The sequence below is a fragment of the Macrobrachium rosenbergii genome, chromosome 11 (genome assembly GCF_040412425.1).
Source record: "Macrobrachium rosenbergii isolate ZJJX-2024 chromosome 11, ASM4041242v1, whole genome shotgun sequence".
NCBI lineage: Eukaryota > Metazoa > Arthropoda > Malacostraca > Decapoda > Palaemonidae > Macrobrachium > Macrobrachium rosenbergii.
The window spans coordinates 34,137,612-34,162,785 of NC_089751.1; the positions used below are offsets into that span (position 1 = coordinate 34,137,612).

The window sequence follows — 25,174 nt, forward strand, 5'->3', positions numbered from 1 at the left end:
ATACCTTTAGCATTTTCATTCCCAATTCTTTCGTTATATTTTCTAACATTATACTGTACTACTCTGATTACAGAATACTGAATACCAGGAATTTCACTTTAAGCAGGAAAATTATCAATTGTTTTACCAAAGGTAATTTGTCAAGCAGAAATGAGCAATGACAAAATAACCAATTCTTTTAGTAAAACCAAAATGTTATTTCCTCCTCCCCATTTTTTTCAATATGTGGAATATTCACTTTACAAAGCACTGTATGTAAACAGAAATAGTAATATGAAAATCATTCACTATAAATGTACTGTTCACTTAATATGCTGGCAATAGTGTTTACCCCCATAAGATCTTAAATTCAAATTACTGTAATACAAATTACATAAAAAATTATATTACATAACAGGTCTGCTCAATCTAGTTTGTAAATCAGCACTTAACCTTGCAGGCTTAATTAAAACAAAGCTTATTTAAATAAAAATATGTTATACATATGCATCGTTTTAAAAGCTTCCTTCATAAGCCATGTACATAAAATATCACAATTAATTCCCAGAATACTTCACTAATGCCCATTACTTTGTTACAAGTCATCTCAAATAACAAAGGTTACATCACTAAAAGTAACAATCAAAACAGACTCCTTAGGTCATTCCAAAATGCTCCAAGGTAATGAATAGCACCACTGTTCATGCAAATTCTTTTGGTTACCTGTCTCCCTAAGTAGGTCACTGTTTTACCTGAAAAAATTCATAATTTGAAGATGAAATTAATATACTAATGAACCTTACCTGTCTCTGCACCTAATACATATAAACACCTGTAAGATCAGCCAAAGACTGCAGGAACACACAGGATCATCAAAGTAAATATTTTTCAATAAAAGACTACAAGTAATCTCTTCCCTGCCTTTTCTAACACCACAGTAATCTCAGTATGACTATGAAGATGACTAGCAAAAATGTCCAACTTGCTGGGGGATGCTGAGGTGTGCCAAGAATTTGTTGTTAAATATAACTCCTTTTCCTCACACTCCCTCCCCTCCCCTCCCATCCCCACCCATCTACACCTGCCACCTGGCACTTGATGAACAGCAACCAACTTACCTGTTAGTAATTTCATAATGTTAAGAATGCTCCAGAATCAGATGAACATCATGTATATTTTTTCTTAAATATCAAGTCTTTCAAAAACACTTGATACAAGCAAAAATATTTTTCACCAAAGCTGATAAACTGAAAGGAAGTTCACAGGAAGCAATTTTCAATAAGAACATACCAGAGATGACTTCTGAATGAGGGAACTCTATTTTAAGGGCCTGACCACACAAATGAGCACATGCAAACTACCATTGATAACTTTGTCAAGTGTTAGCATAGCAAGCAAAATGCTGGTACTTAAAGCATATGATAGGAAAAGAAACAAAAGCGACTAAGAAAGAACTACAAGCACCATCACAGGTTACATAAGACTCTTCCCTGAGAAAACTGGCATAAGAATTACTTAACATTTCTTCTATAACTACTGATATATATATATACTGGATATATATATATATATATATATATATATATATATATATATATATATATATATATATATATATATATATATATATATATATATATATATATATATATATATATATATATACATATACTGTAGATATAATCATGTCTTTGTTGGGACATCATTATGTTATTTTATTCTCACAGTTTGGGTATTTTGAGGAAGTTTTGAGGAAGTCTGCTTTGCAAGTTAATGGCTTTGTAGGTTTGTTTAATCAATGGATTCATTTTAAAAAAGTAATAACAGCAACAACAACAACAACAATAATAATAATAATAATAATAATAACAATAACAATAACAAGAAGCTTAGGAAAAAATTAACTTGCACAACCATGCAATAATTTATGTATCTTTATCTTTAATAAATCATACCAGATTTTGTTACATTACCTAAATAATCTTATCTATCAATTTTTTGGTGTGGCAAAATTCATGTTATCATCCACACCAAAATTCATGTTATCATGTCTTGGAATGGATCCAAGAACTAACCTTCCCAGCACTCCACAATGCAGCACATCTCCTGCTCTGCTATTTGTACCTGATGTCATCTCTAAACTTTGCAATTGAAATTAAATACATGTATTTCCTGTGTAAACAGTTTTCATTAAATATCCACTTTCACAGTCACTAAGGAAAAATTGAAGCAGCGGTAAAATAAAAGAGAGCACAATAAACCTTGACCACCTATGACTTCAAGAACATGTCTTTTCAGTGAATAGAAAGCCATCTTGTATATCTGATGATGCATATGCTAAGTTGTCACCTGAACACCATTTTTACTTCTCTGACGAGACATATGCTAGGGTGACACCTGAACAGTATTTTTACTTAACACACAATACATACACTGTAATACTATGATAAATTAATTTCAAAGCAGACCTACAAAAACCTAAACTGCACCAGCAAAAATCATGTGACATCACAAAGAGTCCCCTTTTCCACCAGTTGTAGCATGCATTCAGATCCCTGAGAAGCTCTAGGCTCTATCTGGTGAAAACTAGTCATGTCTGGTGTCTAACAAAGACCTGCATCTCCCTCATAAATTTTGATAATGTGACTCTGATGTTCTTCTAACCACTTTTTATTATAACTGTATCCTTATTATTTCTTAAGAGCTTGGTGGTTGCATTTACCCCATACCCTTGTGACCTTGCCTGCATTTACTTTAAGGCAGAATATTCTTTGTGTTAAGCTTAGCATCCACTTGCCTTAAGCTTAGCTATGCCTTTTCAGTTTGAAGCATTATTTAGGCATTTATCCTTAATACTGTATACATGTTACAGTATTGTTGCATCGTCATGACCTTCTGTCTCCACTTCATAAAAGCTATTTAGGAACTACTGCACTCTGAACTCAATTCCTTAGCAAAGTTTTGCCCTTCACTCAGTTATGTATGAAATTTTCATCTACTGGATGGTAAACCTTGCTTAGTGAATATTTTCTTATATATTCTAGTTAAGGGTAGTATTCTTATACATTCAACATACCTTAGCTCGGGTGTATAAGTGCTCCAGAAAAACAGAGCCTGAGCTTTCTGGCTAGTTCTGAAAATGATCAACATTTGCTTGTAGACCTTGTACAGGTCAGTATGATCACAGTTTGATATGTACAGACTGGGCAGAGTCTTCGCTGGTGTTTTACAACAAGAGGAGATGCTATCAATGCTCCAAAGATTTGTAGGAAGACGGTTTTTTCTCTGCCTCAGTCCCCTTCCATTAAGTCTTCAGTGTCATTACTGATGAGCTCAGAACTACTCAAATCTACATCCAAACCTTCTCAGTTTAGTAACCTTAAGATTTTTGCTTTACTCTGTTCTACCTAAACCGGAAGAATTTGTCTGAGTTAAGAGAATGTGTGTTGGAACCACAGACTCATACCTGCTCTCTTCCTCAATGTAGGTCATCATATGCCAACCTCTGCATGCCACATGGCTCCTACATGTTGCTGTATTGCACATTTCTTCTGCTCCTCTCCCTGTGGCAATACTTTCTGTGATTACCCACAGCACTGCACCAGCAACATAAAATGCACACAGCATAACTGGATTTAGAAGCACTCTCTACACAGTCCAATTTGATTGTGCTTCCTGCAGCACTCATTCTTCAGAGGACAAATCACCACCACTCTTCTTCTAACCATTCACAAAGTCTGCACACTTCAATATGGTAGTGACTCTTCTTTTTATAGATGCCCAGGTGATTCATGCCACATGAACAGGTTATAGAAATGCCATTTAGATCATTCCTGAAAACAAAATCAAACTGCACTACACTCCCCTTTGCCAATTAGTTCTGCTTCTTCGAGCAGCTTTCATTCTTCACATCAGAATGCTCCTGCACTTCATGCCTCAATTGTCAACTCAAGGAGAATGTCACAAATTGGAAAGCCTAAACCTTTGTATACATGAGTATCTCACCTACTAAAATTATTGGGCACTGAGTGGTGCAACACAATGACACCTAAATGAAGAAGGCAAATCAGTAGTTGTTTCAGCTGGCCTGTACCACCACACATCACTCTTCTTCATGTAGTTCACCAAGCCCATGTTCCACTTATACAGAACACAAGTTGTCACCTGAGAGCGCACTTTGTTCAGGCAATAAAAGATTCACCCATGCCACACATCTCATCAGAGTTGCTAGTTGCTGATCCTTCAATTTGAGTTCATTCAGAGCTTATGGTTAGTAGCATAGCAGTGCTCTGCAAGGGTATGACACTAGGAAAGGCTTCACCTCATGTGGATACCCTTGTTTTGACAAATGTGACTACTGATAATTGATCTCAACATTACACTTCAACCCATATTTCTGAGTAGCTGTCAACCTATAGTAAGAGGCACCACATGCCTCCTCCCTCTTCTTTAAAGGTTTTGGATAAAAAAACCTACAGCTCATACTTTGCTCAGGATGTAAGACATCATCTTGGCAGGGTAGAGACAAACAGCCCTTCCTTCAGCCAAATATTAGACTGGATTTCCAAGGCTTTTCAACTTCAAACAATAATCCTGGTCTCCCAGACTGGCCCAGGCTCCAGCATTGAGACTGACAACCAAGACTGAAGGACTTCATAAAAGTGGAGCTCCCTAGAGCAGTGCTGTAGATGCTATTCTGAAGGAGGTTATCCTTAGAATGGAGAGTAGAGAAAATACGGTTGGTTATGACAAACCCATGCCTACCCCTCATAGTCTCTCACTTCCAGAAACAAGGTCACAATATTTCTACGTGTGGGCTGACTGCTCCACTCACATGAAGATGCCTTTCCAGGATTACAGGAACTTGCAAGGGAGGTCTCCTTGTAACCTATTCAGGCCCTAAGTGGTGTCATCTCCAGCAGATGGAGACACTTGAGTTCTTGAGATGGCTTACAATATTAGCAGACTTGCAGCAGTGGGTTTTGGGTGCCAAAAGACTACTCAGGTCAGTTGATTAGCAAAGATGACCTCTCTCAGGCTAAGACAAATTGCTTGTTTGGGATATATACATAATTATTCTGAACATTAAGATGTTTGCTCTCTTCCTTGCTAATTCCATCCCTAAGAAAAGAACAACCAACATGATAGTTCACCATCATTTTCTTGTCAACGTCGCCAAAGATCCCTGAAAGATAAGACAACACTACAATTGGAGCACACTATAAGGTTTCTTGGAAGTTCTACACTTGTCAAGACCTCTCTCCCACACCATAACACAAGAAACCCCCTCAGGCCCATCCTTCTTACACCCACAGAAGGCAACCACATTAGCACCCGAGATCCCAGCCAAAAGAACTTATTCTCTGACCCCCTTTCAGGCTGAACACACCAAATATGAAGCGCTCTCCCTTTTTCTGAAAGGCAGTCCTGACATTCTTCTTATGCTGCATATCAGAGAAAGGGGGGGGGGGGGAATAGCATTTAAAATGACAGTCTCCTCTCCAGAGTTTGCTCAAATGACAAAATCTTGTTCAATGACAGCGTTGAGGTCACTTCCCCAAGATAGTTCATTTCTCCGATGTACCTTTCTACATCAGACTACAGGAGAAAGACCCTTGGGTTCCACTTTGGTCTCTCAAAGCATGGGCTAGATCTTCTCCCAAAAGATGGGCAACGAACACACCATTTTGCCCTGCAGGAACATATCAAAGAACTTCCAAATCTACCAATCACTGAACAACAAACTAACATTAACCCATGAATGAGCACATTTCAAACAGCAGTCAACCACCTTACAGCCTCCCCCCAGACTGGCCAAAGCCAAACAAGTAGAAAGATTTGGTGAATGCTCCAAACACCATCTTACAAACACACACACACACACACACACACACTAAAATCTTAAACAAGTCAGGAGCACTCTGAGTGTCAACACGATCACATGCCTGAAGCTCTCCACGGTACCCAAAGGTTTCATACAATGGAGACTTTTCAGGCATGATACCTCTGCCCACATGAACACACAATCCAAACAGCGTAACTGTGTAGGAAAACAAGGTAGCGCTGAAGTCCTTCCTCACACTCCCAAAGAAGCTCAAGCAGCAAGAGGAGAATCCTGAGCAGTTTTCCTGTATTGAGAGAGTCTGGAAGAAAAGGGGTCAGGAGCATAATCAGGGGCCCCAGAGTCAACCCTGCCTACAGTGGAAGTCTCACCTGGAGGTAGTAGAACACTGCCATCAACCTTCAGAAAAGAAAGATACTCAAGCAAAATGTGCCTCAGCATTTGAGATTTCTTCTTCCTATAAGAGGAAGGAGGGGTAGAAGAAGAGGGGAAGGGGAGAAAAATGAAAAGAAAGAGCTTCACAAGAAAGATAATACACACTAGCATTTCTTTACCTTACTATTTCTGTGCATCTTACCCTTTCCTATTATGGCAGAGGGTGAGATTGTGGGAGGTGGACAAAAATCCTGAGCACCTCCTATGTAAGAAACCACAATAATATCTCCCACAGGCGACAAAACTGTGACGGGAGGTTCAACAAAGTTGAACTCCATTTCAGCAAGCAGCAAGGAGCAGGAGACCTTTTAGCCTAAGCTATATTGTCTAGAAAACCAGAGAAGGAGCAACTTCTGGGAATGCTTAAACAAGACCACATCTTAAGGTACTCAAGAGAGTCAGCCATACATGGAGTAGTCAATGAACCACTAGTTGGTGACACGCCACAAGCAAGCACAAAGGTCTCACCTGGAGAGAGCTCTGCTTGTGCACCCAAGTTGTCAATGTTGGAGTGTGTGCATGCTCTGATGCATAGCCCCTATGACCAAGCCGGGGAGAATCAGAAGATGTAGAGGAAACAGGGCAGTCTTGCACAGTGGTAGAGAAAAGATTCAGCAGTGCCAGAGGCAGAGTATCTCTCCTGCAACATCCACTATCCAGACTCAAAATCAACCAATCATAGACACTTATAATGCTTACCAGATACATTTCAACAAGACAATTAGAAATAGGTACAGCAAGACATCCACACTCAAGTGGCTAAAGAAAAAGCGCTCGGTGACAACTGAGTTGGGGGAGGAGGGATTCCACCACCCACCACCAATTAACCACCTTGTTATCAAGCTCCATTGACTATTTGCAAGCGCGTGCCTATTAATAGTCCTGAAAAAAAGGTAATTTTTTTGTGATTCTGTAAACACACAATTATCTGGCATACAAAACACTGACAGAGAGATAAAGAACAACTTTTCTTTTGAAGTTAGATTTTCGTTGATGTATTCAATCTATTTCTAGGTAGATGAATATGCCTTGTTTGAGTAAGAAAAAGAATGAGAACAAATTCATATTTTGACATCAGGCTTCAAGTTAATACCTTTCAGTCTAGGTTTAGATTTATGCCTATGCTCAATTATATATAATTTCTTGAGTTTCCATTCCTATAAAAAATAGATATGGATGTTAATATAATTCTTGCTTGGTATGCAATAAAACCATCTACTCAACAACATACACAATTCATCTAATGAAGCCATTTTCATGAAAGCTATGCATGGACCTATACACAAAATACCTATTTTGTCCATTCAGCAGGTTTACCATGGTTATCATAAGTTTCATGAGAATATTTCTCACCTGGAGGATGAGCTAAGCGAAACACTGAAGCTTGATTCCTGTCAAATTTTTTATTCTTCATGTACGATTGGATTAAACATACTTTAATTCTGTTTATATACTTTAGAAAAAATTTCTAAAATTTTTTTTCTATAATATCAAATCTACTCATTGATGGATTTTTCCTCTGAGTTTTAAATGTATATGAAACATTACCACCGTTTTGATTCTTTCATTTATGATTATTTACTGAATGAACAGTAAAGTGAATATACATATTAACATCACTGCTACCTAGGCCCTAATTATGAAAATATATCATCAAAATAACTTCCTACTGTTGTATTTACAAATAAAATATATAAAACCATATGGTATTTTGGTAAATGCACTATAACAACATCACTAAATGGGTGACTATTCGTCACTTTTCCAGGCAAATGCAAGTATATTCTATGAACATGCTTTAATGTTCACTGTTATTAAACATGCATTCCACATTGATCCTTGCACATTGTCCTTTAGTGTTTACATGAATAGCATAGCTTAAGCCTAACGTGAAACTGAATAACCTAAAAGAAGAATTTTATGCAAGGAAAATGCATACTGACATTTAAAGCTTAAATTTCTCATTCTTAATCATAACCTAGCCTATAGTTACATCATCAGTTTGGATGACTCGATAGATTAACTTCTTCTAAGAAACCTTAGCTGGGGCACAGATTAAGTGCGCATTTTTTCTTTGGCTACCTGAAGACGTGAGAATTTCACTATGAATAAATCCCAAACCAGTTAGTTAGGTCCTATTTTCACCTTTTTCTTATAACTAGTCAATCTCCCCCTGACATAAGAAATGTGTCCGTACCACGGTATACAGGCAATAATTTTCCAGATAATTCATCTTTAAACTTTACCTAATGTAGTGTGGCCCCTGAAAACTGAAATAACTGTCCATATTACGGTAGACGTAGATTAGTAGACTCCATTGAGTTAGGCATCACATAGATAAGTCTTTAAGTCAACTAAAGCAGAACATTGAGTTAAGAGTCCGTAAAAGGTCACTCATAGAAAAATTCATCATGCAATATATTACCTTTTCGTCTTCTACAGTACACTCAACCCAGCAAATACATATTTGTTTTCGTACACTGCAACATCTTGGAACCTCTGGAAGAAAAGCTACTACACCTTCTAGTTCTGTCAAGTGTATATAAATAACTTTCTCAGACCAACGAGTGGAAAACTTCACTATAAGTAGTAGTAGTAGTACTTCACTGTCTTCTATCGGTAGGTGTGGCGTAATTCAAGTCAAGTCTTTGCAAAGGCTCGTCATCTAAGTCATCAAAATAATGTGTATGCGGAATTGATTCGGGTTTAATCCACAAATACACGCATGTCAAAGATGTTAAATTACTGCTATTTTCTTACCGTTTTGTTACAGCTATATTGACAAAATTTGAGAAATTTCCCTCAGAACTCTCTATTAATTCTATTAACCTTTGATATTCTGTAGAATATGGAGAATTATCTTAATTTTGGGTTGTATACTTTTAATCATAACGTTTTCCTTTGCTAGACACTTATAACAGAATCGGTGGTACAGCAAGTTCCAAGCACGACTGAGTATAATAAAATTATGCGGTCCCTCGACAAAATTCAACCAGTTAAAAAAATAAAGATATGGTGAGAGGCCAACTTAAGATCCATACGGTAAATATTGGTTCAACCGTGTAAAATTATACTGCAAGTATCGATTAGATATATAAATTACGAAGATATGTGAAAAAAACTAAAAAAAAGAAATGAAGCGAACCATTATCCCTGATGACGTTGGAAAAAAATGATGCAGCGCTGATAACGAAGAGGCTCACCTTCATAAGTTTGAAAGCAGTTTAAAGGAAAACATGAAGATGACCTTCGCAACCCACGCAGAGGAAGGGAACACCCAAAGGAACATCTAATTCGAATCAAGAAACTAGAGCTATAATGAGAGAACGAAATATGAGGACTGGCTAAAAAGGTCTAATAAAAACCAGTTAAAAATAAAAAAGGGGGAATGAAGATAAAGCAGTTGGCTGCATAATAAGTGCCGATCGCTTAAACCTAGTAACAGTATACGATCAGGAAACATACATAGGAGAACGGGTTAGTTTAGAGAAAATAGGTACATGTATATGGCATAAGGTAAATGCAAGAAAACAGCAGTAACTGGATTTGCTGCGCACCTACCCAAAAGGGATAAAATGCTAACAGACAGGTTTGTGGGTTAAGTTAGGAGGAACTCGGAGAGTAGAACAGCTATAAAACAAAGTGCAGCTTATTGAACATTCAATTAGCGAGGAACAAAGCTACTGAAATATGTGAACATATGACGAAAACTCAATCGAAATAGTGTAAATATAAACCATAGAAAGATAGATAAGTAAGCTATAGGAGCATGGATGAATTAACAGAGACAAGATGCAACAAAAATTGGAAAAATAACCTTTACATGCACAACTCGCATCTTATTCAATAAGGTGTCCTACAAACTCAAAGAAAATATGGCAAATTGAGAACATGCAAGAAACGAAAAGAAAAATAGGTACATCACGGAAGAACAAATATTCAATAAAACCATAAAACGGAACTGAAAAATAAATATGGTCTGCCATATGGTCCAAATGATGTTCGATAGGAGCGCCTCCAAGAATAAATCAGTATGATGATGATGCCTGTATAGACTTTATTACCAATAAACTTCATCTTATATTTATCAGCTTAAGTTATTTTCTTTACTTAAGAGGCAGTCAGCTTCCTTTTAGAACAATTTTCTTCGTGTGATTAGCAATAGTTGGCTCAACTTCCATGGTTTAATATCCTGCATGAAATTATCATATTTCAGTTCAACGGACAGAGCACATTTGCCGGATTGCCAGTCGCTTCAGTCCGCGATTTTTCAGGTTCAGCAACCCATAAAAAACTTGGTTTCCTCATCCACCACTGTTACCACGTCCTGCAATAAAAGCGAACCTTTTAAAACTGTTTAGCAGAGAGTCACTTCAATTTCTTAATATTCATCCCTGGGGCTACTGAAAATACAATTTATCACATTGCATCAAGTCCTTAACCCTTCCTTTATCTGATTTACAGGCTCAACAAATCAACTTTCCATTTTTATTATCCATAATGCATTTTCACAGATAATTATTTTTTAACACTGTCTTTTCATGCACTGCTAGGTCGGTTTCAAAGGTAAACAATTGATTTGGTTCGATCTACGAGATAGAGCAATCGTTCCGTACGTCTGCTCCATACCGGCCCTTACTCAGGAAGTGGTCCTTCGACTGTTATATGAGCAAATTTTCTTGACTCGATTTGTGTGGCTGTCTGCGTCGCTCTTTCGGTTAATTCTACGAAGCCCCTGTATCAAGGAAGTCGTGTAGAACGAACCAAGGAGGAAGGATTCTTTGCAGTTCTTCTTTCCTAAAACTAACGAAAAAGTAGTCGAAGAATGAAATCAAATTGTGAAAGTGTTCTAGTACTGTAACTATTGCTAGATAAAACTGAAATATATATATTCAATCAAGGCTTTAAGAGGTGCCCTTAAATCTCATCTCTGTTTCCGATTCCCAAAATGAAACCTAAGATTAAAAAATGCCAGATCGCATAAACCATATCAAAGCAATGTGTAATAAGAATGCAACAGATAAATAAAAAAAAGTGACATGGGAGAGATACTACAAAAGAACCTTGACGAACACCAAACAAAATGAGCCCCATATGTTTTTCCACAGTAAGGTGTATTTGGTCTAAACTTGACAGGAATTAAACCCATGACAGAAATTACCATAATCGAACAAGACGTAAAAAAAATATTTGGAAACTGCACAAAGAAGCGCGATGGATAAATTTGCACATACTAAAATGCTGCAGCCAAGAAACATATAGAAGATAAGACCGGTTGTCGGTAATAACAGATTTCCAGAAAGTATCGGATTCCTTAAACAGAAGAAAACTTACTGTGGTTTCATACGATGAAATCTCGATTACACGTAGGGGTAATAAATGCAGTTGCCTGCCATTGTGATTTTAAAAATAAATAACAACAACATTATGTCTAAATTACTTTAAACAAGAAGAATTAAATGTAATGAACAGCATAAGACAGGAGCATGGTGAGTCAAAACGATTCATCATATTATAACCGCACCTGATCTTAGGAAAGCAAGGAAACACAAAGGCTGGGTTTAGAAACCAGACTACAACAATCGCGGCACTGTTCTCTGTAGACAAAGGACCGATCTTAGGTGATTCTTTGGATGAAATAGTAGAACCTATATACTCTCTTTAAAAACAGATTGATTATGGTTTACCCATAAATAACGCATAAAATTATATGTTTTTATTCAACGACTGGAATAGTGTTTATGACGTAGCAGACATTGAGTATTAAAGAACATAAAATATTTGTTACAAGTATTAACATGAAAGATTGTTTCACGAAACACTTTCTCACACCAATTCTTTGCACCTACTCAAGCAATGGGCCACTGCCCACGAGTTGGAGCTGTGGAGAAAACAACGAAGAACCAGGTATACCGCACGGAGGAGCCGTTGCAGAGGTAGAGCACCCTCTTCCTCTCCCGTACCGCACTACTACTACTATTGTACACACACATGGCTTGAACGTCAACATACCCAACAGATATTTGCAGAAGCTGGAAAAAATCAACGGTGCTTAATTTTTCAACGCATGGCGGAATTTACTATTCACAATGTACGATTTTATGATTTCGAACCGAAAGCCATACAATGCATGGCCTACGAAGACGAAACAAACAGACTAGCATTGTCTAGGTAAGGCGGTTACCCCGGACTAGTGTCTAAGGCTAGCCTACCCTATGTTATCTTGGCTGTGCATACCCCATTAGATGATACCACCATTTTTAGCACCATTCAGAAAGGTTGGAGACATATATGTAAATCATTGGTAAAATTTTACTTTTAAGTTGTTTTAGTATGTTGGACTTGAAAATGTTTTCCTTGCCTATGTTTTAGGCCAATGTGTGCTTTGAACGTTTCTAAAGCTCATTACCAAATGACCCAACTAACCACACTTAAGCTAACCTAGGGTGCCTGTTCGTATTGTAGTATATCAAAAATTTCTGAAAATGCTCTAGCCTCTAAAGTACCTCAATCTGAATGAGAACTAGCCCTAAGTGGGATTAAAGTCCTTGTATCATACCCAAAAACCATGCTTCCCAGCTATGGTCCCCCAACCTGTAGGGTAGGCCTATAAGGTAGGGTTCCATTATCTCTTAAAAGTACTCATTTGGTAATGAAACGAACATCAAGAATGCTCAAAGCACAGACAGTTGTAAACTGATTTCTTAATGAAACTGGTATTCTGAATAACTTAAAAAATATTTGATGCTGGGAAATTAGAGGCTGACTTTTCATGGCACTATCAAGGATAAAAAATTAGGTAATTCTAAGCCAGCTGTCTGCGGTGAGCTAGACTATGGCAATTGACGTTTTCCTATGTTATTTTACTTGCTTTACAAGAATTTAAAGTAATATTTTGTTGGCCGGCTGTAACTAAACTGTAATTGACCTTTGAAGACTACACGACTTGAATTTCCTAACGCAGGGTAGGTCTAAGCCAGCATTCCGCAGCAACCCCCCCCCCCATAGCTAATACGGCAAAATTGTACACAGTAAACACCCTTAAAAATACGAACCTAACGTACCCTAGAGGTGTTTAGTGGTTACAATTTTACCGTATTAGCTATGATGGGGGGGGGGTTGCTTGCCGCGGAATGCCGGCTTAGACCTATCCCACGTTAGGTAGTTCAAGTCGTGTGGTCTTCAAGGGTCAATTACAGTTTAGTTACAGCCGGCCGACAAAATATTACTTTAAATTCTTGTAAAGCAAGTAAAATAACATAGGAAAACGCCAATTGCCACAGTCTAGCTCACTGCGGACAGCCGGCTTAGAATTACCAAAAATTAACCAAATTATTTATGGTTAAGGTGTATTTTCACTGTTATGGGCAAAACTATACAGGAGCTCTTGACAGACTATTCGCAGGGGATGCGTTCCAACCCCCCCCCCCACGAATAGACCTAGTTAATATCAGCGAATACTTAGAATCCTTCACCAAAAATGCGTATAACTGCCTATCTTGAAAGTTTAAATAACATATGTTTACTTAACAGTATTATCCTACATCAAATATATCTTAAATCATTGTCATATTACTGTATTAATCTTTGAAATTATATTATTAATATTTCAGAGTCATCTTAAACATTAGTACCCTTAAAAATATGTACATACATACTTCTAACCCTTCCAGCAGAGAGAGAGAGAGAGTTACCACTAATTTATAATCATCCCTTGTGCTGGCACAAGCAAAATTTAATCCATTTCTCTAAGCGACTGACAACAAGAAAATTTATATGTTCATTTTTTATCTTCCAAAGGTGTATTACCTTTACCATGCATTTTTAAAACACGATGAACACACGCACTTCACAAACAGTTGTGCATATGTGTTAATACCTGTTGGTTATGAGACATAAATTAGCAGTATCTTTTCCTGTCGAGTAATTTGAAATATTTGACGGGTTCACCCTCCCCCCTGAGCTCCAAGACTCAGGAAATGATCAGGGTTGAAATTTGTTTGTATAAAATTTTTTGTAACTTACTACAGAAATACATAAATGTTGTAATTACAATATATTATTATTATTATTATTATTATTATTATTATTATTATTATTATTATTATTATTATTATATCTTATTAATCTTATTGATATTTGAAAATTAGTACTTATTATTAGGTAAATCATTTATTTATCATACAAAACACACAAACATACCATAAAATTCTCTCTTATCAGGAGGAGAAAGAGAACTGAGATAGGAAGGGAGAAAGAGAGAGAGAATTAATATTTTTATTATTTAATGTTATTATTAAATCTTATTAAACTTAATATTCCCTGTGGGGGGTAGCGCTGTCAGTGCACCTCACATGGTGCACTGTAGGCATTACTTAAGGTTCTTTGCAAGTTTTCCCCCGTTACACCTTTCTAACTATCAATTTCCATTTCAGTGCTGAATGACCTCATAGGTCCCAGCGCTTGGCCTTTGGCAAATACGGGGGGTTTGCTGTACCTTGGATATTGATTTTATCTATACTTTTAGTGTTATTGATGAAGTAGTTGGTGATCTTAATTGATGGTCAGTTATTATTAACTTCACATCTACCCAGCATGGTTGGGGATCCTTTGGGAACGCGTGGTTTTGGAAGCACTGGAAGGTATACCGGACCGCCATGTTGTTGTTATGGAATGGTTCCACGCATTCGAAGGTCGTCAGGAAGCCATGTTTAAGAAGGGATTGGCTAAGGAAACCTATCATAAAAGGAACTATACTAACTTGACATACCCTAACCTAACCTAACCTAGCAGGCCGTGTTACTTAGCCAGAGGGCTCTGCCCCCTGGACCTCCCAGTGAAGTAAACTCCACTTTTTACCAAAAGCTCCCTTATAACACAGTGCATGCTTGACAGTGTTCTAGGATGCCCAGCCTACAATTGCCGAGTTAATTACAAGTTAATTATAGTCGACTGGCAAAAAAAACCCAGTAAATTCTTGATGAGCAGCCAAAATACTATAGGAAAAATCAATTTCGAAAGTAATACCTGATTTATAGCCCAGTTTTTAAGGGATTTTATGATTTTTACGAAGTTTTAGGTGCTTAGGCAGTTCATTTCTATTAGATTAATGGCTATGATCTTGTCCAGATCTCCATAAGCTAGTTACTAGGTAATAGTATGCTTTAATTTTTCACAAATTACATGGAATATCTGCATAGGCATAGCTTTCAGACTAATTATCTGTTTTATGCATTTGTGACCATTAATGTAAGTCCAAACCACATGTTTTTCTTTTCTATACCCAGCCCCTCACATATAGTAATGGGGTAACCCGAGTTGGAAAGTGGGTTTGTAAATGGGGCAAAAATGAGTAAATTGAACCAAAGCAATGGTGTCAAATTCCTAAAACACATTAAAAGCAGTCAAAAAATACTTGGTTCATATCAACAAGCACCATCAATGACATGAAGTAGATGCCACAAGGACAATTACAGGGATGTATCAGCCCTAATTTTCCTAATTTAACCTAGGGCCCTAGGTCCTTACTGAAACAGGGAGGTTTGCTCACCTGGACCTCCTGCCCCTAACTTGACCCAGAGTGCCATAAATCATAAAAGTGAAGTACAGAAGTTCACTTCAACCAAACCTTGCTCACTGGGTCCTAAATGGCAAGCTAGGCAGTCCCCTGCCTCCTCCATAATCAACACACACAGCGTATTCTTTAAATTAAGGTTGGGAAATACACAGCTAGAAGTCACAAGGTTGGGAAGTACTCAGCTATAAGGCACACATTCCTCCGGTCCCAGTTGTGGTGATTAACTTCTCCAATTAGTTTGTTTTGTGGAGGACAATGAGTGACCAATGGGAGGAATTACTTCTCTATTGGTAAAATTGTTTCCCTTCTTCATTTAGCACTTAAAGGTATCATCTCTCATGATCTCATCACCTACAAGTCAGCCATTGTTAAACTGGATAGACTTTAGTAAAAGGTAGCTTTAGAAAATATCTAGGTATTATTTAAGCTTAAGAATTTATAAAGTTCTAAGTGGTCAAAAATGGTTGGTAATTATTTCCTACCGGTAACATAAAAACTGGTGGGTTTTTAGTGCCGAAACAAATATATACATGCATATACACAAATACAGATATACACACCCACTCATGCATAGCACATACACTCACACATGTGAGAATGTGAATAGGTGTTTTATGACTTTATGCATTCTATTTGAGAAAACAGAATCATTGCAAAAGCTATGAAGGTAGCAAATGATGGAAGTTATCAGTTATAATAGTGTATCTTTAAAAAGGCAAAATTTTTGGTGAATATGGTACATGCTGCATGCCTTGCTCAACCATATGAACTGCAAGTTTATTGTGTGCCTACTGCATTTAAATGGTATTTAGTTTACTAGCTTGCATATTCCCATGAGTGACTGTTCATGCTCTATGCAGGTGCTTCTTGATATTAACCTGGTGGTAATGAGAAAATATCAGTAATGAAACAATACCCTCTATAATATATTCGATATTTCCAATACTGAAAAAATTGTGCCCATATACCTTTGGTGTACATATTATGAAATGTAAGCATTGTTTCAGAGAAGGTTTTACTACATAATAGTTAAATATGAATTACAGTACAGTACTGTATTTGCATGTAAAGTAGCCAGATTTATTATTAGTACTTTTCATACTTTTATTCTTCTGACAGAGCGGATGGCAGCATTGAAATATGGAATTGCAAACACAAGCCGTTTATGCAACTTGTGTTACCAGGTAAGTAACTGTGAATGTTTAAGTTTTTAATACAGTAAATTTTTTTTCACAACATAATGTTATTACTCTTATTACCAATTTGTGTTTGTCACCAAATGCTTCTAGACAATAGTTCTTCAAATAAAGAATAACAGTAGGCAGATACTTTACTTCTCCATATAGACTATTGTTCCTAGTCTCATTGCAGCTCATTCTTCTTGCCTGCACTTTGGTACACATTACTTCCCCAGGCCATTGGGAAGTTTTAAGGAGTGTTTTTTTTTTTTATTACATTTTGTTCCATTCTGTATTCTCGTTAATTCATTCATTTGATCATTATTTGTCTCTGCAAGAATACAAACCTCATCTGTGCTCTGCCCCAGGAAAAGAAATGGCATTTTGGGCTGTTGGTAATCTATTGAGACAGAGAAGCCCAGTCTTGTGAAGTCTCTGGGAGAGTCAGCCCGATCCGTAAGATTTTACCTAATTTCTTCTCTTTTATTCCTGTTGTAATCTCTAATTAAATTTTTTTTTTTTTTACTTCACTTGCCTATATATTAGGGTGCAGTACTACTTTAAAAGAATATAACGCAGAAGAAAGCCATAAGTTAATGGCTAAAACTGCTGTTGGCAGTGGGTTTAATGGAGCAACAGAGCAGTAAATTTCATCTTTTCCTTCAAAGTTTTACCCTTGAAGATAAGAAGAGTTATAGGGAATTAGAAAGCTTTGTCATAAAATGATAGCTGTCACATGTACTTTGGCATTCATACATACATATATACACATACATGAGAGACAAAAAATAATCACATTTTCAATTGACTGTACTTCAGTCTTTATCACTGATGAATGTGGACATTTTGTAAGTGACAAGAGTAGATTTACTGTATTTATAAGGAATATGCAGGTGTGGAACAATGACATTGGTGGGATTGGAAATGCTGGTTGTCTTTTGATGAAAGTGGTCAGTCCTTGTTATGTAAAGCCAATGTTTATTCCTAGCTAGGCTTGCGTGTGTGTGTGTGTGTGTGTGCACGTACATGCATTGCATTACGTAAACTATGCACTTACTGTGTGTGTCTGTTTTTTGCTGTTTAGATGTAGGATTTAAGCACACTTCCATCATTGTTAAGCAACCAGCAGCCCATTGGTCCCAAGGATGCCGGTTACATTATGAGGTGTTCTGATGCAACATTAATAATAAAATAACATAACATTTGAATAAGTACAGCACTGGTAATATTACAGCTTTATGGAGTTGGCTAAGTACCAGTACTGGTAGTCTGTGGCACCTGGGTAAGCAGCATACCAGTTACCTCAATGTATATTTTGAGCCATTTTGGGAAAAAGGGAGTCATATATGCTGTTAAGTACTGTAACTCGTCCATAAAATCTGATTTCCAGTGTCTGTCTGACAGATTCATATTCTCAATTTACAGATGATAGAAGATTCCAGAATCTTCCTTTTATATGGGCAATTACTTCTGAAAAACAGCTCAACCTTATTATCCCTGATCTCTCTGAACCATCTCTTACTGATCGTTTATGCTCAATGGATCTTTGTGAGATGGATTTGCTGGTCTCCTTGACATAAATTTTATTGAAATTATTGCTTAGGATTTGATCAACACCTAAATCTGCTTGTTTTTTTATTTAAATATATATTGAGTAAACTACTGAGAAAAATAACTGAATATCAGATTTGAGGATTTTAATTATATGTTTTATGCCTTTAGTATAAAAGAGCTTTATTAATTTGTTTGTTCTTTATGGGATCTGAGGTATATTTTGTTAACTTTAATGATGGCCATCTTGAGAATGTATGCTGGGTAGAGTAGTTTGGTGAGATGTTGACAAATGGTTTGAAATTATTTTTCCTGAACAATTCCTGGCTACTAGATATTCCAGCCTTTAATTTACCCAGCAGGGCAGGTTTAAGCTTGGACTCAGAGTTTGGTTTGACTTGACTAGTCAAGAAGGGAGAGCAGGAAGGGAAGAGACTGGTTATCAGTGATGTGGAGGCATACAATAAAATAGTGGCTTGTATCCAAGATACAGGAAAATTGTTTTTAAAGTTTCTAATTTTTGCTCAGTTATCAAAAATTACCCAGAGTTTTCCTGCTCATAACATTGTATTTAAAAGATACATTACTATCTGGGGATGCGTAGGAGCTACAGTACTTACAGAATGTGGTTATCCTTCAATTTATTAAATTTCCATGGCTGTATTCATCTGCTTCAGTGCTGAATGAGAAAAGACAAACTATTCCTTAGTACGGGATATTAAATTGTTGCTTCTGTTATCAAGGTATTGCACAGTCACTGTATGTGTGTACAGTGTTAATTGCTGTTTAAATGATTGAACCTAAAGATTTAAATATTTTTTGTTAATACAGTCTTCCTTTGTTCCTCAGCCAGTGATGAAGAAGCATCTGTAGAAGGTCTTGCATGGTGTAACGACCGATTATTCAGTGTTGGTCTTCATGGCTATGTCTTAGAATATGATTTGTCTTTGTGTACTGTCAAGAGTAAAACAGCAGTTACGGGTGGACCAACTTGGTGTGTGGCTCTTTCACCTGATAAAACAAAATTAGCAGTAAGTCAATTAGTGGCTGACTATATTTTTGTTACATTCAAAATACAGATTTTTTGTTGCTGAATATATAGAATTTTGTGTACTAAGTTTTTGTTTGCATGTTTACTGTATTATTTCATAAAGTCCTAACTTTACTGAGATTGCATTTTGATATTTTGAAGGGGGAGAACACATTGTCATATGACCAAAATTACCAATAGCGCACAAGCATTGGCTGCCATTGGAAAACTAAGCTTTTATGGAGAGTGAGGAGTTTCTCCCTAAATTACTTCCAATGGTCTTTCCTGAGCGAATATGATAATGTCTGTTTTGGTGGATATATCTTTTTTTAATTATCAGATTGTATGCATCTCTTTTATTTATTTTCATTTTATCTTTTATAACTGATTATTGAGTGATTGATGGTACTGTGTCTTATGCCTTTTAGATTTGTTAATCTGTATAAGTGCTTGCATTTGAAATTGAAGTAATATCTAAATTACATCTAAACACAAGTGGAAAGAGTGTGATTTCATGAACTAGGGCCCACATCTATGATACTTCACCTTCTGATACAATCTCATTGGCATTGAGGATGAACAATCGTAGCCTGTAAGAAACCATGTTCTTAGAGACTTGCTTGTTGAAACAGCTTGTGGAGAGAAATGGTTTTGATGAGCCACATCTGTGATCTTTGGTCCTTTAGAGCTGGTGATGAACAGCTTAGACTAGGCACAGAAAGATCCTCTTTATTAGTGGTGGCAGAAGATAAGGAAGGAATGGCAAAGAGTATAGCTGGATGACCTTGATTGCCCAGCATTTGAGTTGTGTCCTCTTAAGTGAGGTGTGGTAGACAAATCCATTGAAGTCTACAGTAAGCCTCCCAAATAAGTGACTGCTAGACAAAGCATTCAGTTTGCTGACCTGTCTTGAAGCTACTAATTCGAGCAAGGTGACCATCTCCAGTGTTAAATCAAGCAATAAAATCTGCAACATGTGCTTATGAGGAGGTTTGGCAAGAAGGGTCCCACTTAGGAGGTTAAGAAGGCAGTTAGGATCCTCTATCGTGAAATGCTGAATAAGCTTTCTCAGGTCTACTGAAGAACTCACACCCAGTAACAAAATTCAGGGTTGAGTTTGGCCACCATATGTCCCTTGATGGATGGCTGGAAGGAATCTGCAAGGGAACTGATCAATCACAGAATTATCCCCACCCAACCTGATAGAAATTAGATGTCAAGATTCTGCAAGACTTAGAGAATGCTGTGGCTACTTCCTCTGAAACTTTCTTAGGTTCTTATGGAACCAGAGGAAAAGTGGTTGACATGGAAGCTTCTTCCATGTCAGAAGACACTTGAAACTGTTCACCAACATGAAGAGGAGATTGGCCAACCATTTCCTGTTGTGCCCAAAGTGGGTTGATAAGAGTTATGAATACATTTTTAGAATCCATCAGTTTGTCCAGCATCTGTGAGGAGACCACATGGTGGCAAAGTATACACCTCCAGATGTCTATAAGCCCTTCGTTGGCTGAGTCGGTTGAGCTTCGGACTGTCACTCGATGGGCCGGAGTTCAATTCCCCCGGCCGGCTGATGAAGAGTTAGAGGAATTTATTTCTGGTGATAGAAATTCATTTCTCGCTATAATGTGGTTTGGATTCCACAATAAGCTGTAGGTCCCGTTGCTAAGTAACCAATTGGTTCTTAGCCACGTAAAATAAGTCTAATCCTTCGGGCCAGCCCTAGGAGAGCTGTTAATCAGCTCAGTGGTCTGGTAAAACTAAGGTATACTTAACTTTTTTTCCAGATGTCTATTGAATGCATCAGAGTATCTGTTGTCCAGGTTACTTGTCATGTTGGGCTGAGCAGTAAATTGACAGTTTGTAGTTTAGGCTCATTGCAAACAATTCCAGAAAGGTTGTAATGTACCTCACAAGCAATGCAAGCCTTGAAAGTGCCCAAATGCAGTGACCACTCTGAAGGTGGAACTTTCTTCTCATGACTGAGGCTTCTTTTACAGTACTGTATTGTGTTTTCCTGGGAAAATGCTGTTAGGTTGATACTTTGATTTTTTTATAAATTTCATTTTTAAAAAATTAGCCGTAGTTCATTATATTATATACAACATCTTGTGCCTATTACAGTGTAGTTATTTATATAATACTAACTTGAGCTGTTTTATCTCCTTTATGAAATGCTATAAGTTACAAACATTTAGTATAAATAAATGATGTACATACAAAAATCAGTATTGGCAGTTGTGTCAGTTTGATTATAGAAATTTTCTAAGGAGAAAGTATTTAGCTTAAAAATCACTAATGTATTTTATTTATCACTGTACTACTTCAATGATTTAATATGGTTAATTTTTTTTCTAGGCTGGTACTGAAGAGGGATATGTATGTTTGTTTGATATCTTCAGCCAAAGCATATTGTATAATAAAACTCTTGAAAAGCAAGAAGGTAAGTTAAAATATGGTGTAAGATTACTATAGTGGACTTAATAATATATAGTAGTACTTAATTTTACAAGCTGCATTTCAATAAACTCCAGGTTATCCATGATAATTTGTGTTTGACCTTAATGGATAACATAAAAATATAGATATTGAAAAAGCTTCCCAAGCCCCATATAATAAAACAATATACCATAGCCTTTTGTATACAGTATATGCCATAAAAGACAAACATTCCTAATTAGTACCAACAACTGTCTAAGCACATTGCTAATTTTTTTTTTTTTTTTTTCACAAAAATACAAAGCAGCAGTGATAAAAATCCACCTTAAAATAATGATGATATATTGTATTTTATGCTTTTATAAAAATCCATCATGATAAAAAATCAATCCCAATTAACCCTTAAACGCCGACTGGACGTATCATACGTCGACTAAAATTGTCTGTTGGGTGCCAAGTGGACGTACCGTACGTCGACTACAAAAAATTTCAACCTTCGGTCAACTTTGACTCAACCGAAATGGTCGAAAAACACAATTGTAAGCTAAAACTCTTACATTCTAGTAATATTCAATCATTTACCTTCATTTTGCAACAAATTGGAAGTCTCTAGCACAATATTTCGATTTATGGTGAATTTTTGAATAAAACTTTTTCCTTACGCCCGCACGGTAACTCGGCCGAAAATTTCAGAAATTCTTTTGTCATTTTGTCGTAAGTTTTACACTGTTTTATATTAGCCGTTACATAAAGTTTTATATATGAAAATGTGCTCAATTTCATGTAAAATACAGCAACATACAACCCATGGTTGTAGCTTTTATCAGTTTGGAAATATTTTCATATAAACCACAATAACTGCCAAAATTTCAACCTTCGGTCAATTTTGACTTGACCGAAATGATCAAAAAACGCAATTATAAGCTAAAACTCTTACATTCTAGTAATATTCAATCATTTACCTTCATTTTGCAACAAATTGGAAGTCTCTAGCACAATATTTCGATTTATGGTGAATTTTTGAAAAAACTTTTTCCTTACGTCCGCGCCAGAAATTCTTTAAATCACGTTGTCGTAATGTTTGCACCGTTTATATTAGTCGTTACTTAAAGTTTTATATATGGAAATGTGTGCAATTTCATGTAGAATACAACAGAAAATAACTCATGGTTGTAGCTTTTATCAGTTTTGAAATATTTTCATATAAATCACGATAACTGCCAAAATTTCAACCTTTGGTCAACTTTAACTCGACCGAAATGGTAAAAAAAAACGCAATTATAAGCTAAAACTATTACATTCTAGTAATATTCAATCATGTACCTTCATTTTGCAACAAACTTCTCTAGCGCAATATTTTGATTTATGGTGATTTCTGAAAAAAAAAACTTTTTCCTTATGTCATTAACTTAACATCTCAGAAATTTTTCGTATATGTCGAAATTTGCATCGTTTTACATTAGTCGTTACATTATCATGAAAATGTGCAATTTCATGAATACAACAGAAAATAGCTCATGGTTGTAGCTTTTATCAGTTTTGAAATATTTTCACATAAATCAGATAACTGCCAAAATTTCAACCATTTCAACTTTAGCTAAAATGGTCGAAAAACGCAATTGTAAGCTAAAACACTTACATTCTAATAATATTCAATCATTTACCTTCATTTTGCAATAAATTGGAAGTCTCTAGCACAATATTTCGATTTATGGTGAATTTTTTTAAAAACATTTTCCTTACGTCCACGCGTTTTCTTTTAAGTTGTCAATGTTTGCATTGTTTTATATTAGTCGTTACATAAAGTTTTTATATATGAAAATGTGCGCAATTTCATAAATACAACAGAAAATAACTCATGGTTGTAGCTTTTATCAGTTTTGAAATATTTTCATATAAATCAATAAACTGAAAAATTCTAATCAACGCGACCAAAATGGTCGAAAACTGCAATTCATTTCTGCAATCAAGCTTCATTTATCAACAAACGGGAAGTCTCTAGCACAATATTTTGATTTATGGTTTATTTTGAAAAAAATTTTTTACGTCCGCGTTACGAATTCATGCATCATTTTGTGATAATATTTTCTCTGTGTTGCTTTGATCGTTTTACAATTTGTTATATACCAAAATCATTGCAATTTAGTGTACAATACAAAGAAAAAAAATAACCCGTTAGCTTTAACCGTTTTGCTCACAGCGCGATTTGTATAAAATTATATATGAAAATTTTTTTTTGCGATGTCATATATTTCAATATTTATATATGATATTTTTTTTCATTTCTGATGGTTGCATACTAAACTTCAGGCAATGGCAAAAAAAAGGAGCCAAAAATGAACTCTTAATCTTAAAAACTAAGCATGCTGTGATTTAAAAAAAAAAACTTTTTTTCCGCTTCGGCGCTAACTCCCGAACGCCGCCGGCATACGGGAGACGTTTTTGTAAATAGAGGCTTGGCGTTTAAGGGTTAATGCACAAACTTTAGTGCAGTTCGAGAAAAGTATTTGTAAACTATTGTAGACGGAGGTTAAATGAAAATCCTTTTATAGATGACACAAGAGAGATTTTATCTTCTCTTTTATTCATTCATTCCCCATCTCTTTCCATTACTTTCTTACTTTTATCAAAGATGTCCCTGTGAATAATAACAGCAAAGACCCCTTGTTTAAAAGATCTATTTGGCATCCCAGGTCAGATACAACTGTGGATGGACATAGGACAATGTCTTTCCTTTTATTTTATTCATTCTGAAAAGGAAGACAAAGCTTTAGAATGAAGAATTTATGTGTGTGTGTGTGTGTGTATGTATGGTAAAATACCTTTCTGGCCTCATAGTGAAATCTAGGACACATGAAAAGTCAAAACAGGCTTCTAGGTAGCATCCATACAATTTTTCCAAGTTCCCGTAGTATCCATTTGTGTCATATGAAGCCAGTATCTTCTTGGGCATCATGGAAATTGCTTTAAATATTTCTATTTAGAGCATGAGTTTATGTTATGACTTGTAAATCCCCAGAGGTATTGCTGTAGTGCACAGCCATTTTTGGAGGTTTAACTCCAGTGTAAAGTTACAGGATCAGATCAAATAATGGTGTATTTTTCCAGTGGATGCCATTTCCTCATACAGTATATATTTCCAC

At 36.2% G+C, this 25,174-nt stretch overlaps 2 protein-coding genes across 10 annotated transcripts in view; one reads left to right on the forward strand and one right to left on the reverse strand.

The window, feature by feature from the left end:
• Positions 1–25,174, reverse strand: part of RtGEF (Rho-type guanine nucleotide exchange factor) — a 318,924-nt gene that overhangs the window by 90,179 nt on the left and 203,571 nt on the right. For 2 of the 9 annotated variants that reach the window (XR_010854518.1, XM_067111539.1), the window contains exon 1: positions 8,682–8,864. The exons of 3 other annotated variants lie outside the window; for them this stretch is intronic. The gene's annotated coding sequence lies outside the window, so the exon portion shown is untranslated. Of the gene's footprint in view, positions 1–782; positions 946–8,681; positions 8,865–25,174 lie in introns of those variants that run through there. 4 more of the 9 variants (XR_010854519.1, XM_067111540.1, XR_010854514.1 and 1 more) reach the window with 3 other exon arrangements.
• The window catches only part of l(3)72Dn (UTP4 small subunit processome component l(3)72Dn), a 47,094-nt gene continuing 34,111 nt past the window's right edge, over positions 12,192–25,174 (forward strand). The window contains 4 exon segments of the mRNA XM_067111546.1: positions 12,192–12,427; positions 16,953–17,017; positions 19,412–19,593; positions 21,951–22,035. Of these exon segments, the coding sequence (XP_066967647.1) occupies positions 12,324–12,427; positions 16,953–17,017; positions 19,412–19,593; positions 21,951–22,035 (436 nt within the window). The 5' untranslated portion in view covers positions 12,192–12,323.